A 17,670-nucleotide genomic window follows, 5' to 3' on the forward strand; every position below is an offset into this window, starting at 1 on the left:
CTTATTTTAACTTAAGAAGGAATATTTATACCAATACTTATGATGATTATGCTGATACTGATCTGATAATAATAAATGATAATACTACATGAACTACTGTTTTAATAATACAAACAATAAAGATATTGATAATGAACCTGAAAGTGACATTCATGATAAATTATATAGATCTTGATTTTATTATAATTAGCGAAGTAATTTTGATTAATATTAGAATAATTACTTTATTTTAACTATCGTTGCTTTGTGTTTATACAAGTATGCTCATAACAACTTTTTCTTTTCCTTGACTCTCTGATCCTCTTTTCCATAGTATCCTTCATCCACATTTTTCTCTCATGTCAACCTCCCCTCCCCCCTCCTCCACCTCTCTCTATCTCCCTCTTTGTTTCTTTAATCTCTATCTCTCTATCTCAATCTTCTTTTCTCGCCTTCAACCCCCTCCCTGCAACATCTCTACACATCGCAGACAAATAATTTTGACTGAATGACAAAAAGTATCCAAACAAGTACAAAAGCATCATCATATTCAAATTGTATAATATTGATAACATTACTGTTATCATTACTTGCACATATGACACATAAGAAATGCATGTAGTTATTGTTTTTACGTTTACAGCTTTTCTTCATGGCTGAGGGTTGAGGACATAACATTCCAACTTTCATTTTTAAACAAGCACTGTAAAAAGGTACCATTTCTCTACAAGTCTCAAGAAAATTGACAAACTATTCTCGAACATGATTTTGATACATGAATATAAAACAAGTGAAATAGTGTTCTGTTATTACGGCACGAAATACATCTATACGAATTCTCTATCACTTCTACAAATTGTATAATATTGATAACATTACTGTTATATTAACCTGCATATATGGCAAGGGCGGCGGAAGCACTTTTAATCCGGGGGGGGGGGGGGCACCGACATCAAAGGGCACTTTGCAGAAATTCGATTGGAATGATACGGCCTTATATTTAGTACCCTTTAAAATTCTTATTGTATTATCCTATTTGCGTATAACACATCACTCCATCAACGCCCCCCTCCACCCTGAAGGAAAATATGCATACTACTACTAGCACTGCAATATCCAATGTGCAAATTGGGAAACAAGGAACAAGTTTTCTTTTGAGACAAAATGAGGTGAAATCATGCTAGTTGCTAATGTAGGAATCTTCCGAATTAGAGTTTATTTCTTGATAATATCTTAACAAATTTTTTCCATTCGAAATAGCTTTGAGTTTGACCCACAAAAATTCATTAAAAGTCAGGGGCGTAGCCAGGATTTGCAAAGTTGTATGCACGACTATCTGAGCGGAGCGCCACCATCGGTTGGCGCGGAGCGTACAAGAAAAGTTTTGGTTTTGCAAACCCCTCAGATGGCCGGAAACGGCCCTTCCCGAGTGTTCATTCTGGTTCCCTGGCCTCTTGCTAACTTGAGACACCTCAATTTTTATGTAGAAAAAGGGCACATTTTAACCTGAGGAAAAGTGGGGGGGGGGGGGCACGTGCCCCCTGTGCCCCCCGGTTCCGCCGCCCTTGATATATGGCAACTAAAAAATGCATGCAGTTATTGTTTTTACGTTTTCAACTTTTCTTCATGGCTGAGGTTTGAAGACAGAACATTCCAACATTCAGTTCTAAACGAGCACTCTAAAAAACGTTTATCTGTAATCACTTCTACAAGTCGTTAGAAAAATGACAAACTATTCTTGCTGCCTACATCGCAAGTGATCTTGAAACATAAATATAAAACAAGTGAATTGGTTTTCTGTTTATACAACTCGAAATATAAGAATTCTCTACCAAGTGACATACTATTGATACTTGAATATTAAACAAGTTCTGTTAATAAAGCTCGAAATAAAAGAATTCCCTTTAACCTCCACAAGCTATTGGAAAAGTGACATACTATTTGTGCACTACAATGTACATCCCAAGTAATGTTTATACATGAATATGATATATAAGTGTTTATACAGCTCAAATTGTGGGTGGAGTGAGATTAAGAATCCAAATGTTGTAACAGACGATTTGGCTCTGGCTCAACCCACACATCTGACGTCTCCTGCAGGCCCTTCATCAGCTTCTGTGAAGGTAGAAAAAGTACAAAGCATTGCCTCAATACTGAAATATACTGAAATATACAGAGACACTATATTTATTTCAAATGAACATCATTCAACTGATACCCTGTATTTTACATCCAAAGAATACTAAAGCATAGAAAATATATTTTTTGCATTATTTGTTATCATTGTTAAACTTATGACCACTAGTTACATTTGCTGCTGTTAAATAATATTAACAGCTGTGCTCCATGGTGTAATCTTTATATCATGAATAAATGTAACTTTCAATTTAACAGGAATGAAGTAACATAATATGAACAATTTTACAAAGTAAAATAAGCTGTGCTATAAGATGTATACCAAAATATTACCTTTCGATATCTGTGCTTTCTTCGCCTTGTCCTTGGCTCGCCTGATGGAAGTGAGATTACAGAAGTGCCGGTAGCAATCTACGTAGTATCCTGTCATCCCTTGTCGTTTTCTATGTAAATAATCAGGACACATCAATGAATTATAATTTTTTCCATTAAGCATTAACAATACTGTGCTTATGAACAGCTCTAATTTGAAATCCCTATCTGGATTACCATACCAATTTTCTACTGAAATATATTTTCCATTATGTTATGCCCTCCTCATTCGTCTTGAGCACCGACTACCTTACCTTTTTAAGTACGAGATAAGAATAGATCAAGACTTCAAAAACTCAAATTTCCTAGCTTAACTTAACTTAAGCTTACAAGTTACACAATCATGTAATGTTGGCTCTGTTATAATATTGTGTTACTTTAAATCAAATCAAATTCAAAGAGAAAAATCCTTCAAGACAAAAGTTGATAAAGTCAACATCATTCAACATGAATTGAAAACAATCAGCATACTTTTACTATATATATATATAGTAGACTACTAGTAGTAGTAGTTCTACTACTGCTACTACTACTACTACTACTACTACTACTCTGCCAAGTACTTCTGCACAGCTGGCAGCCACACATAACCATATCAGGAGAGATCTAAACCTTAGAGTTAGAGTTAGACCTACTTTTTGTGTAGGAAGTGAACATTCAATCATTGATTGACTCACTTTTGTGTGAGTCTGGCATTATTCATTAGATGTATATTTATAATTTATATTTTACTCATAGTCATAATCATAGTCATAGAGTCATAAATCCCTATAATATTAATAATTTTAATATGCAATTTGCAATTCAGGTACAACTTATGACACCTAAATTGCAGTAAAACACAATAAATTTCACATTAGGCATTCATACCCCATGCCATGCCCATACTACTTTTACTAGCCTACCTTGTTGTTGTGCATACATCGTCAAATTGAGGTCCGTCTGCTGTGGTTGCGATGACACTTTCCGGACGATTCTCTAACTCTTTCCATAGGGTGGAACACTCTAAAAACTTGTTGAAGCTTTTCTCTGAAAAAGGAATAACTCTTCCATGGGTTTCGATTACATGCATGAAACAGTAAAACGAAGTTTTTCCCTCAGAATCATCAGCTTCCGATGACATTGATGACGACGTGTACGCGTCCATCTTGTACAGTGAAGGTGAAATGCAATGAGCGATGCGATTGGTTAAGAGAGGATTCCCCCTTCCAAATGAGGGTGAAACGCGCAAGCTGGTTGGCTTACAATTATTGTGAAAAAGTAAATATTTTCTCGTTTTTTTTCCAAAGTACGATAGAATGCGCAACTTATACGCTTGACGATTTTGAGACAAGACTTCTAATATTTCTACATAATATCTGAGCATATAAGGTAGTTGTCTGATGGTGGTCACAAGAAGTCAACTTTTGGGGCCTTGCATCCCGGCCTAATGGTAGCCTATGTGTGCAGACTACCTTCTCGTCGGTAACGAGCTCAGTCTACTTAAAAAACATTGAAATTGAATGATACTGTACTAAGCTACATATGCGTAGTCCTTTAATAGCGCACTCTTCATATTTGAATGTCTCTGCCAGTGTAGATACATACCCAGCCATCGTTAATTACAAAGCTATGCGCTTTCAGCTCACATGTTTAACCCGCTTGAGACGTTCTAAAGTAAGTTATAAACTAATTACTCTAAAACGCGAAAAGACATTCACGAGGAACCGAAGTCCGCTGGGGTATCGACGCCAGCTGTATAACTTACGTGAAAATTGAATTAGAGTATCAGTATACGGTAAAATTGTCAACAGATTTCAAAATTCCTTTTTTGAAGGTTCTAACCTCATTTTTTGTTTCCATTTAATATTTATGAGACGCCAATAAGGAAATGCTCAGCTGGTGCTAAAAGTCGGGGGGGGGGCAAACACATGCATATTTCAGGGGCGGGGCTAAGATGTTATATCGTCCAGGGGAGGGTGTCAGCGGAGGGCCTTTCTCACTTGAAAGATTTTGGTTAAATGGAGGTTGCTTACATGCACGATGCTGCTGCTTTGCAACATTTGAAAACAATGTTGAAAATTTTTCAAGTGTTTAGGTTTGTTTACCTGCACGTACATATGCGTATTTTGCTTAGATATGATTTACATACGTATCTTTTTTTTATATCTCTCTGCCGGTAAGTGAGTTCGGGGGAGGGAGGGAGGGTATTCAAGCCGCCTCCCAAGAAGGGTATACGTAGTTGCGCCCCTGCAGGTAGTGGTGTCAAGGCACAGAAATAGACACTTTGAATTTATGTTTTCTACCATATTTTGGGAAATACATACATTTTCTCTCTATGATATTGAGCGTGCGAGCCTATACGGAGGGAAAGACATGAATAGATAAGTTTGATGAAAACTTTGGAAGCCCAACAAAATAATCAATACATAATAATAATCATCCATAGGTTTGTATTACATTTCAGACTAACGGACAGTAGATTTAAGCGACGTTGTATCCCTAAAAGAATGGTTTATTTGGGGACCAAGGTGAAAAGGTGGAACAGAAGATATCTTCAGACGAGGATCAAAGGGGTTGTGGGTGGAACATCCCTCCCCATCTTCAACCCATGGTTGAAGCGAAGGGTTTTTTTGTTGTTGAGGGGGGGGGGGGGTGGAGAATTTGATTTGCCGACGGATCTGGAAGTGGTGACTGAAATGGGGGAGGGGTCTAAGGGGAGGGGGGCCCCCTCCCCTTTGGAAAATTTTTAGTTTTGAAACGTCCTTAGATGCAATCTGGTGCATATTTTAAGTCAAATTTGATTTACCGACGGATCTGGAAGTGGTGACTGAAGTGGGAGAGGGGTCTAAGGGGAGGGGGTCTACCCCTCCCCTTTGGAAATTTTTAGTTTTGAAACATCCTTAGATGCAATCTGGTGTAATTTTAAGTCAAATTTGATTTGCCGACGGATCTGGAAGTGGTGACTGAAATGGGGGAGGGGTCTAAGGGTAGGGGGTCTACCCCTCCCCTTTGGAAAATTTTTAGTTTTGAAACGTCCTTAGATGCAATCTGGTGCATATTTTAAGTCAAATTTGGCACGGAAGAAGCTCCTGTTCTCCTTTTCTCTATTCAGCTTTCCTTCTTTCTTCCCCTTTCGCTCTCTTCACCTTTTCTCCTTTTGCCGACAGACCCAAAATTTGCCGACAGCGACCAAATTATTGGGGGTGTGACACCCCCCCCCCCCCACATCCCCCGCTCGCTACGCTCCTGGTGGAGTCACTCATCAATATATAATAATTCATTTTATTCCCCTATAAAAGGTGATCGTTCGGGCTATACTCTCAAAAGTAAATTCTGTGATTGAGAGATTGTAGATTAAATGGGTGCCGTTCAAAATGTGAATTACAGGCGTATAACTGACATGGTCAGAGTAACACATAATTACAACCAAACTCAATATACAGCTTTAAATTTGAATGAAGTGCAAACAATTGCTCTTAGGTTGTAATTTAACCCCGATGATTCTTATATCATTTGGACACTTTGATATAATATATTATTCGAATTGTTTTTTTCTTCTACTTCTTCAATCCTGAGGGGGTGGGGGGGGGGTGGGAGAGGCCGTGGTGGAGGTAGGTGGTGGCGAGGTTGGTGGTGTAGGGACACGTGATGATCATTTCAGCATGAAATTATTTTTCTATTGTGACGATATCATTCGATATAATATAGAAAGCAACTTAAATATAATGTTTCTGAGTCAGGCAGTCGACCTCGCATTATGCAAAAAGTGCTATAAAACAACTGTAAGGTTGTTTTTTAATTAAATTAAAATAATGAATTAAACCAAATTTATTAATAAATTAAACAATAATGATGAATATTGAAATCTCAATACAGCTTACTGCGGACAGGTAGTGTGAACGGCTCTTGGGCTAAACCCTATCCTTTGTAACATCCTGTATCCACCCCTCCGTAATACTGCGAAATTACAACATCTGAATATATAGTTGAGTTTAACTCCGAATATATAGAAAATGCAGAAAGATTTGCATAACGTTGTGACATACAAAAACTTGACAGAAATGAGGAAAGTGCCGGGATAGGCAAATAAGCACACGAAAGCACATGAACAATATTGCCTTTTATAATTTCATTTTTGGTAGAACTTTGAAATGAGTTATCTGCAGAGATCCAATAGAAATTATTCTTTTTTTCGGATTGTCTCTGTACAGGTATTTTTATTTCGAAAAAGAAACTTTGTAGAGTATGTTTTCTTAATATCTTAACACACAATCTGAGTTGAAAAATACTAGCTATAAAATTATGCTTTACAAAAGATTTGTAAATGTTTAATTGTTTTATTTAAGTACATATTTATTTTTTGGCTGCTATTTTAAGGCGACCAAATGGTTTTACGATGATGACATGAAGCCCGCCACCAGTTGTTAATGTCCATAATTTCAGGCTGGGTGTGACCTGTTTTGAAAACCCGTTCATCTATCTCCTCCAACTTTTTCACAATTCCACAGAAGAAGTCTTGCGCAGTATGTGCTTGCAATTGGTTATAACTTTCTACCGATCCTTTTTTCTTCCATTCAAAATATTCATTATAAGCTGTATCATTCTTATCCAGATATTTGATGTAATCCGCCAGATTCGGCATATTTTTATAATCACTGATATGAATAAACGAATATGGCGGCGCTACCTTCTCGTAATCTTTACGTGTTGTGCCATAAACTATCGGCACCATGTCTTTACGCAGTCCTTTATCCCAAAATTTCTCCGTGATATAATCCTCACATTCACTGTTCTCTAACGACAAGTAAAATTTATGACTGCTCAAGATTCGGTCACATGCTTCACTATTCCGTGGACATTTCAATTTTCCACATGCGCCGTACGTATCGACTTGAACATACTTCTGAAGATCCCGTACAAATTTGGTCCTACCCCAAGAGGTAACCCCACAGTTTGACGCCATCCAGGCCACCAACCTCGTCTTTTCAGACGCCCAATTTCGATCGTCACTTTGAGGGATTTCCGGTGAATTCCCAAAGTACCTTCCATACGGAATGGTGACTTCTGAATCGGTATGGAATGTCATTGACCAGTTGTAAGCCATTTGGGAAGGGTTCTCTGATTTCATTTTTTTGGAGTTTAGAGGGCTCTCTTTGGACATGTAAATCCACATCTGACCATCTGGTCGATTTCTGTAAACGGAGAGAAAAAGAATTCATCAATTCAGTCAGGAAGGAAGCAGGGAACTTTTATCCTTCTGGTGCAATGAGTTCATCGGGATATTACTTATGAACATTGAATCATTTTTTTTTCTCAAAAGGAACAGACATATATTCAGTATTTGAAAATTAAGCAGGTTAGGTCGAAAGCAAATGTTCCCATTTTTTTATTAGTTCATGGGCAAGGGCGATGCAGTATTAATTGTTAGTTACAGTATAGAATGCCAGCTGCAAGCCAAGTAAATTTTAGCTTTAAAGTGTCAAGTATAGCACAACGTATAGATTACCTTGACCTTGTGCGTAGATTATCTGAAATTCCATATCTGTTTTTGTAGTAACTTTCATATAAAATAACAATAAAAAATAACTTTAAGTTCGTATAAATTTGATAGCATCCAAATCAAAACATCTAACCACATGACAGTTGTAACATAATATTATCCACACATTTCTCATACGTTGTTGACTATGTTAGAAATATTGTTCGTTAAGGCGGAATATTTACACTTTGACAAAATTGACCACTTCAAGCAAAATGGAAGACAAGAAATTCATAGTGAGGTTATATTTTTCAACATATCAATAATGTAATGTTACAGTTATCACAATGAATTTGCTCTATTGACTTACACAGTAAAATCACAACCTGTCAAGACTGCTAGAACATAGACAGAAGTTTCCAACTGACATGTCCTACCCCACCTGCCCACCATAGGAGCTATAGAAGAGGCCAAATATTAGCTTCGTGATCCCCAACCAATCTGCCAGCTCTCGCTGCGGAATCTTCTCTTTTTGTCACCCAGGAATGTCTAAAGTACCTTAAATCAGCTTCAGTCCTCCAGATTTTTAAACTATCGGTAGATCAAGTGACGCTCTTCAACATTCAAAACATACAAACGTATGATGATGATGACACTATAATGCCCTCCCAAGAAAGTTCCCTCAGAAGGTCAAGTTAGGACTATTTCCCGACATTAGTTAACTCTTCAGGCGGAAGTACACTATGCCCTAATTGTGGTATATGGTATACGGTGGTATATGGTATGTGGTATATGGTATATGGTATACACACACTGCATTGCTATTATTATAGTTATATAAGTCCGCTACAATGACGTGATTTTTGGTGTAGATTTACTTGAGGCATATCTAAAAGAATTTCTGATTTGCCAAAGTCTCGTCCGGTCAGATCTCAAACCGATTAGAATCTTTCGAACATTTTCTCTCAAAATCCGTTTTCAAGGAAATCAATAGTCACTGTAAAAAAGAGGGAGGGCCGGGGGGGGGGGGGGGAACATAATCATAGTTCATTTTGCAAATTAAAGAAGTAAGTCTACTTAAACGAATAAGTCTTTTTTAACCCCCTTCCCAATTAAGGCCTATCAGAGTGGAGTTGTAATTTTCTATTATCTAAAGACATCTGAAACTAAGCTAGTTTAATTTAATTTATTTGTTTTTCCAAAACAACATATAACCATATCTTGAAGTTGGAAGTAAAATACTATAATGAATAGAACCATGATATCGCCTAAAGCCAAAAGGGTAATTTCTTCAGGGAAACGGTCATTGGTACAGTACCTAAATTTTAATACGTAGCTATGTTTTGTTTTCGAATATAATCCCCAATATATTGAAAGTAAACATTATCCTTTTCACCCTGCGCAAAATTCTCTGGGAGTGGAATATCGAAAAGTGTTTATTAATTAATAATACGTCACAAACTGCAAATTTAAGGTAAAATCCAGTCCTAAAATGGTTTGTATGTTAGGTAGAAGAAGAAATTACATAAGTAGACTGGGGAAGCGGAAGATAGGAAATAAAGTCAAATCGTTAAAACTCTGTAGTAATATCTCTGTATGGACTAACGTCACTATTTCCTTTTGAAATAAACAAGGGTTTGCTAAAATGGAACAATTGACACATTATACGGTCATCTCTTTCAAATATTTTGATGAAATTAGTGATAGCCGAAAAAGGAGAAGTTTTAATTTCAAAGAGAACATCTTGGTCATAGAAATAGCGAATGGGGATGAAACATACTGATCAGGAGAGCTTGCTAGTATTACGACGAGAAATAATTCCTTTTTTTTTTACCTTGCGATATCTTCCCAGCGCCATGTTCCTTTGTGATGTAGTATGACTGCGTGGCTCGTAGCTAACCTCTGATAGGAATTACTGTGTATGTACCGTGCCTTACAGTTAGTGTTAGCACAGTCATAGTCCTGCTCAGGGAAGGCAAAAGCGAATTTAGACCAGAGTTGTATTTGTTTCACGCAATTAGAAGGTATTCCGCCTTCTCTAGTTGGTAACGATGAGTTGGTTACATTTCCACCGCCAAATCCACCAATTCCTAGCGGTGTGTGTTGAGATGTTTTGTCATTTGAGTCTGAAGTTGGCGAAGATAATCTCTCAGAGGCAGGATATGTTGTTTGTTTAGATTCGTTGAACATAGAAATGACCGGTATAAGCGATGGAGTCCTCATTTGATCAGCCACCACCAACCTGGCATTAATTTTTCGGTAGGATGGAGGCTGGTATGTGTAAATTTGTACGGAATTTCTGCCATTTCCCCAATAAATTGCCGTCATCGCCAAAATGAAAGTCAATAATGATACAATGGTGGTATATAGCCTGCCCTCCATTGTTCCAATTGCAGAAGCAAAAGCCAGCACCCGACTATAAAATACTTCCCTAGTATTAGCTAATACTGTGTACGTATGAATCCGGACGTTGTCGTTATGAAGATTCGTTTGTACTAAGAGTCAAGATTCATTTTTGTTTGAGCGAATCCGGCACTATCATCCCAGTTCTGAAATCAAAAGAAAATATGTATCAAGGTGTATGCATCCTTGTTATAACAATGCAGTTTTTTAAGTTTTTTTGCGGACATGTGATTGAAGGTTCGGTAATGCGGTGGACAGCGTGGAGACGTTTTTACTACAGGAACCCCTCACCCCCGCCCCACACCCCATCCGGGTTCTTAGTCCCACCATACCTCCTCATATATTAAATGAAAGTTGAAAATTAATGTTGCAATTAAAGTTGCAAGTTATACATTTAAGGCTAACTGTGATAATAAAGGTACCGCTCTTCTCAAAATCAACAGATAAACTCTTTCTTTCTCTCTCTTTCTCTGCGATCAAAATTGGGCGGGTGAGGTACTGATGTTCTTACTCCACTGAAAGGTCTGTCAAAGATATATGTTACATGGTACATATAGTTTCTAATTATTCAGTACAAAATAAAGACAGTCAACTTTAAAAAGTGTTATAGATTCTTTGACTGAAATATAATAGGAAGGTTAAAATGATAACTTCAAGCAGGGGTGCAACTTCCTCTTTCGTAAAGGAGAGATGGGAGGGGTGGGGGGGGGGGGAGATGGGGTAATTATGTTAAGTCTTCCAATAGTCTGTAATAGTTATCTGAGCAATTTTGGTAAAATCGACGGTGCTTAAATTCAAAATTGGGTACTAATTTAGAATCCGTACCATCCGATATCCGACAGGCTAAAAGAGGGCGCTCTTTTTGATGGGGTGAGCGTTTTTAAATGGGGCTTGGATATTTTTGGGGGACTAAAAGAGTTTGGCGGTTTTCATGAACATAGTAAACTCGCTTCAGTTTAGTCTATAGTCGAAAACCCTTTTTTTAAAGAAATGTCACCCAGGAAAGAACCTGGGCACGAAAACCAAACTACCAAACGTCTGATCCGCTCTCAGCCCCAGCCCCCTTACATCGAGACTATGACTGTCATGTGATCATCGTCGGGTGTGTTTCACCATTCTCCTCGAAGGGAACATATACTTCACATGATAATGTCGAAAATAGTACCACATCCAGAGGTAACGGAAGTCGGTGTAACTAACGCACTACGGACACTTATAGCCAATTTGCCCCATATTCAGTACATTTATTGTGTGTAATGTATACTCATTACAAATCTGCTGACATTTTTCGAATGCTCTTGACATTCCCAAGATATACACATTTGAAGTTTTGACAACTTTGGGAAACTCATTAACTATGCGATGGTCGAAATAATAATAGATTAAAACCTTATAATTACAACCTGCACATAATTATCATGCCTATTATGTGATGTTCCTCTCTTCAAAGAAGACAATAAAACATTTCAAACAAATCACATGAGGTTACAAACCTGTGTTCCGTGTCCTTGTAACGAAGGTTGTAAAAAACAAAAGAATAACATAACAGAAAATAATTAAGCAGTCACTCCCTTTTCCACCATCAATGTGCATAATTAGCTAACGTTTATTCATAAATAAAACTAGAATTATACAGCCAATCCTCACGTGACAGTATAGAGAGAACCGTTTTGTACACAGTTAAATATGTCGAGCAATGTCATCATGCATGATACAGCCCAAATGAATGACGTATCTCGTGGACCTGGAAAAGCCTATGGTTAGGGTTAACCCCTAGAGTTGACCCTAACCCGAGAAATACTGCATCACATGTAGTATCATAAAATACCGCACTTCTTGAGGCAATGCAACTTGCCACATTTTAACTTGTCTTGAGAACTAAGAATAGACTTGTCATATGGTCACTCTTTGATGGATTTTTTCATGATTGCTAACTTGCCTGTTAGAGTGATTAGGATAACCTTATTCATAGGTGACCGTAGACCTTTAAGAACCGTATATGGATAAGAAAGAAAGTAGACGAAGAAAGAAATAAACTTCACAAAGAAACGCTTATTCCTAATCGCAACCAGAAATTATTCTATTACACAGGCTCTCTAGTGGATAAGCAGTTTGCTAACAGTTTTATTTTACTTAGACATTATATCTGTAAACAAATATATTGGGAGTCTCGTGGTTTCGATGGTGCATATATAAATGTACTACAAATTTATTTTCTATGTCAGTTTGACTGTATAGAATTTTGAACCATTTTTTTTGCAGCCGTACCGTACATATCCAATCATTTAGCAATTTCTCTACCTGAGACTATATTTTGGACATTTTTATAGACTTCCAACAGAGATCGGCCTGGTGTGTAATAAATAAATGACGCAATGCGGAAATAACAGTAATGTGCATCCATCCACTCGAAAAGATAAACTGTACAAAAACACTTAGCCTACTATGACCGCGACTGCAGTGCTTGTTTTGGCATATTTTCAGTAACGATCATCGTTTTTTTTTGCTGCCTTTATGTGAATGGAGCACAAATCAAAGTTCATATGATGCGAAAAGAAGAAGGCTAAAGAACTCGCACTGAGTGGTTGGTATAGCAACAACTGTTCATGTCCCACAACAGTGCATCAGTCACCCAGGAAAGAACCTGGGCACGAAAACCAAACAACTGAACGACTGATCCGCCCTCAACTTTACTTCCCTTGCACCGAGACTGTGACTGTGTGATCATCGTCAGGTGTGTATCACCATTCCCCTCGAAAGGGAACAGATACTACACATGATCTTAGCCAAAAGGCCGAGAACGCGCATCAGTAATTACAACTTTGTGTTCGAGACAAGGGCGTAGGAACCGGGGTTCTGGGGGCGCCAGCCCCCCAGTGAAAAACATGGGGGGCGGAAGTATCATTCCGCCCCCCCGCTCCGCAAGTCAGAAAACCCCTTTTTCATTTCCAAGTGAGAATAAAATCTCATTTGGAGCCCCAATTTGCATCTAAGGCCAGGTGAAAATGCAAAATTATTTACAAAATGGAGTGGGTGTTGAAAAGTGCTATATTGCACCAAATTGCATCTGAGGCCACCTGGAAATGCAAAAAAAATCCACACCCCTCACCTTAGACCCCTCCCCAGTCTTCAGACCCCCCCCCACTCAAAAGTACCTTCCTACGCCACTGGTTCGAGAAATATTTAACATGTGTTACAGGACATGAACAGAATTTACTGTACGAGCTAAGAGTATCGGGTGCCATATATATAGTTCAGCATACACCGTGCAATGCCTCATTACTATATATTGTCTGTGGCACCTCAGTCTCTACTTATTACAAGTTCCTGCAAGGTCTGACAAAAGCAAATGTAAGTTACACCGAGTTAAAACGACCACTTGACCATTAACAACGAGTAGTTTTGAATAAAAAACAACAAGGGGATGGGGTTGGGGGGGGGGGTGGTGAGCCATTTAACTCGAATCAAATCTATATCAAGATTGTTCAGGTTAGTACTACAAGGTAAATTTCTGAGTTGCAATGTATTGCCACTCATCTACACTGGAACACCTATCTGTGTATTCAAATAAGAAATAATATCTAACGACAAGATTTGAAATATTCCTGTTCAAATACTTATGTGATAAAGAACCATGCCTATATTAGACTTGCAAACCTATGTCCACAGAACCTTGATTAAGAAGTATGTGATGAAGTGTGTTAGAGTTCAAGTGTAATCAAATAATGTAATTAAACATTGCAATAAAACAATAAATGAAGCGAGATCGGCAATCTTGAACTTGGACTTTGTTCTATATATGATTAATAAGACGTGGAATGTCAGCGTCAATGCCACTATCTTTTCTAAACATTGACCAATATCGAACGGGTAATCTTCACAAACAGACATTTGGACTGGTAGGGACAATTTTTGTCATCAAACACATGTCATGTATAGAGCATTGAAAGGGCAACATCAATGTGAATTTAATGTTTTCAAATTTATAACTAATTTAACTGCTATGAAATTATACTTAAAAACATTATAAAACAACCCATTGAGTTGCAGATCTCAATTGGGCTGCATGACCTTTGACCGCTGACGCTATGATTTCATCACTCACATGCCCAGGTCTACATGCACTCACCAAGTTTGGAGACTATTGAGTTCTCACGAATGTGACATCACCCTCATGATTATAGTGCTGATAGTCGTAATCGATTAATCACCAGTAGTCGCGATTACACTTTGGAAGTTTGATAAATCGCCCTCAAAACCTAAGTTGCGATACTCGACCACAAGCTAACACTACACATAGGTTGCTATTGAAAAATAGCTTAAGCTATTAAATCAACACTAAAGCAGTTTGTCAGCAAGTATCGCAATACGTATATACAGGTTCTCACAATGCTACACTATAGCACTGAGTTTTTAGAGTTTTTAGAGTGTATTTCCACATCTCACCCGGGTAAATTGCATGATGTGAAATGAGCATAAACCATCAATATATTGTCATTCAACAAACGACATGGCGGCCATTACTGTTCTGTATAGTTGGTCATAATTCAGATGTCTTTTGGAAAGCAACGACACCGGTGAAAGGGGATGAAATTTCAAGAAGGAATTTCATTGTAATGTGGAGGTTTGCATGGAAGGCTTATATTAGAGCAAACAATTGTCAAGATACGGTACTGCATTGAGACAATTGATACATATTTCCCCATGTTTCTTAGATCCGGTAATAAAAAATGCTACAGGCAATTAGATTATTACATGTTTAATCAAATTAAATTTAAAACACCGAATGGAGGATATGCTTCAATAAAATACATGCCGCATGATTGGGCTTTTGGAAACTTGCGCGTGGACCGCATATACGACCCACGGGCCTTTGTTGTGACATCGTAAAGATAAGCCGAGGAGAGTGTTTCAAATGGACGAATTGAACACCTTTATTATATATATTAGTTAGCGACCTAGGGCGAAGGGAAAAGCCCTACACTACGACACCGGGAGGCGAAGCTCCCGGAATCTCGTTCGTTTCTAGTTCTCTCGTAAAGAAGAAAGTCACTGGTTAGAACTTGGAGGGAAGGCATGTCAATTTCTTGAATTAGAATATACGCTATCGCCTTCTATATAATAAAAAGATCTTTCTTTATCTTTGCCTTTGCTTAGCAAATTTAGAAGGCATAATAATGACATCATTTACCCCTACTCCTCTGGTTCCTACGTTACTGCTTTAATCATGTATCAAGCTTAAGAAATGATCACTGCTTCAAAAATATTGACATCTGTTAGAATGATCGTCTTTGAAAGCATAGAGGGTAGTATCAGGTCATGCGCCGCTACCGAAACATTGTTTATGTAGGCTCAGTATCTCATACACTTGTGTTTTGGAAAATATTGTCGTCTTGATCATTAATATACTAACATTAATATACCAGACCCATGATAACAATTTTTGCACTTTACGTCTAAAAAGATAACAAACAATTACTTAATATACGCGATCATTTTTAACAATGTTACAAACCGTTATTCTTCGAACTTATTGCTTGTTCTCCGCCAATGGATTCAGCATAAAAGTTCTGGCTTTTCTTCTAATAAAGATACAAAGATGGCAGCTATAAGTAACCACTCCCTGAGCGAAAACATGCCAGGTCATCACGGATAAAATAAACTCAGATATACCAGCTACGGTACATATATGTTTATATGAATATATATAAAGGCGAAGAACAGAAACTCTTTTCCAGGTGCACACTGTGAACCCTCACTTTATAACCTGATAACCTGTCTAGTATAGGCAAACATGGAACAGCCAGTTAAAGTTGGTTCTAGCTTGTAGACGGAGAGCTTTTGTTTTATGGCCACATGACCTATGCGACTCATGTCATTTTACTCCGCAAAGCCCTGTTTATAACCAATTGCTTACAGGTAGCAAACTCATTATAGAGTCTATATCGAGCAGCACGAGTGTTCTTCCGTAGGGAGAGAGTCGGAAAGTATCAGGAGAACATCTTTTTTGATATGTTATTTATACACAAAATCTGTTTTACGTGCTTGGATGTTGAAGTGCATGAATGTTAGTACAGCAAAAGGGGCGCCTTGTCTGCGATAAGCCCTGATATGTCGAACTAAAATTGGACATATGTAAGTTTCTCGTAATTGGATGAAATCTACATATGAAGAAGAAATCCGCATAAATCCATTTAAATTGACGTATGCCGGCTTCTCGTGCTCTCTTTCGACGGCTTTAGTCACATGTCGTTTCCTAGTGCACGTAACAATGTCTTCCAATGAGAGCACGGAAACCGACATATGTCAATTTAATTCGACATATGTCGATTTTATCGACATATGTCGATTTCATCCAATCATAGCACAATAAACTAGTATGTACTAAGTAATGTCGGTATGCCCAGGAATGCCACTGGGAACGCCACTGGGAATGCCACTGGGAATGCCACTGAGAATGCCACTAGGAATGCCACTGGGAATGCCAACTGGGAATGCCACTAGAAATGCCACTGAGAATGCCACTGGGAATGCCACTGGGAATGCAACTGAGAACGCCATTGGGAATGCCATTTGGGAATGATTAAAGAGTAACCCTTAGATTGGTAACTAGGAATGCCATTTGGGAATAATATTGGGAATGCCATTTGAGACTGTCATTTGGGAATGCCATTTGGGAGTGCCGCTGGGAATGCCATTTTGGAATAATATTGGGAATGTCATCTGGCAATGTCATTTGTGAGAGATTACTTATAGCTCTGTAATTTGCAAAACAAGTACCAAGCCCGGATTTCTTTTTAAGAGAGGTGGATGATGGCACACTTAAAGGTCATAGACTCATAGGGAACTCGCATGTGCAAGAGAGGCAGATTAACTATATCTAGTAACAAAAGAGACCATAACATCTAAACAACCTTTTAGTAAATTAAGAAGTGGGAATGGGGTCAATAGGACATGAGGCATCTGAGCTAGACATTATAATGCCCCTGACGTCATCTTCAGACAAAGGCTTAAAATTCGACAAAGTTGAAGTATCCTTGTAGAAATATGTAAAGGGATATGAGGTGGATAACAATTTCATGTAGCCACCAGTTTGGAAGAAATCGTGGATGACGTTTAGTCATGTGATATTGTCATTACTTGATTGATATCTTGAAGGTAAACTTATATTGACATTCATAATTTCGCTTACCTGAAGATTATCTGTTCCTGAAGGCATGTATGATCCCAGTACATAGTTCGAAGGTCAACTAATGTTGATATTGCCGATTTTACATGACTGATTGCGTAGTGACGATGAGCCCGACCACTAGAAGCGA

General features: G+C 38.0%; 1 protein-coding gene across 1 annotated transcript; it reads right to left on the reverse strand.

The window, feature by feature from the left end:
* Nucleotides 1–5,357: 5,357 nt before the first annotated feature.
* Nucleotides 5,358–16,126, reverse strand: LOC139963347 (alpha-(1,3)-fucosyltransferase 7-like). Its single transcript, XM_071964013.1, has 3 exons — nucleotides 15,867–16,126; nucleotides 9,783–10,497; nucleotides 5,358–7,661 (listed from the first exon to the last, which is right to left on the reverse strand). Exons 2-3 carry the CDS (start codon nucleotides 10,328–10,330, stop codon nucleotides 6,842–6,844), a joined length of 1,368 nt encoding a protein of 455 aa, XP_071820114.1. The 5' UTR covers nucleotides 10,331–10,497; nucleotides 15,867–16,126; the 3' UTR covers nucleotides 5,358–6,841.
* Nucleotides 16,127–17,670: the final 1,544 nt, after the last annotated feature.

Source organism: Apostichopus japonicus, chromosome 22 (assembly GCF_037975245.1).
Source record: "Apostichopus japonicus isolate 1M-3 chromosome 22, ASM3797524v1, whole genome shotgun sequence".
NCBI lineage: Eukaryota > Metazoa > Echinodermata > Holothuroidea > Aspidochirotida > Stichopodidae > Apostichopus > Apostichopus japonicus.

Excerpts from the sequence above, each read along its gene's own strand:
- LOC139963347 (XM_071964013.1), bottom strand. The coding sequence starts at position 10,330 with ATGGAGGGCAGGCTATATACCACCATTGTATCATTATTGACTTTCATT. Across the intron at positions 7,662-9,782 it reads CGCTGGGAAGATATCGCAAG|AAATCGACCAGATGGTCAGA; the intron begins GTAAAAAAAAAA and ends CTCCGTTTACAG.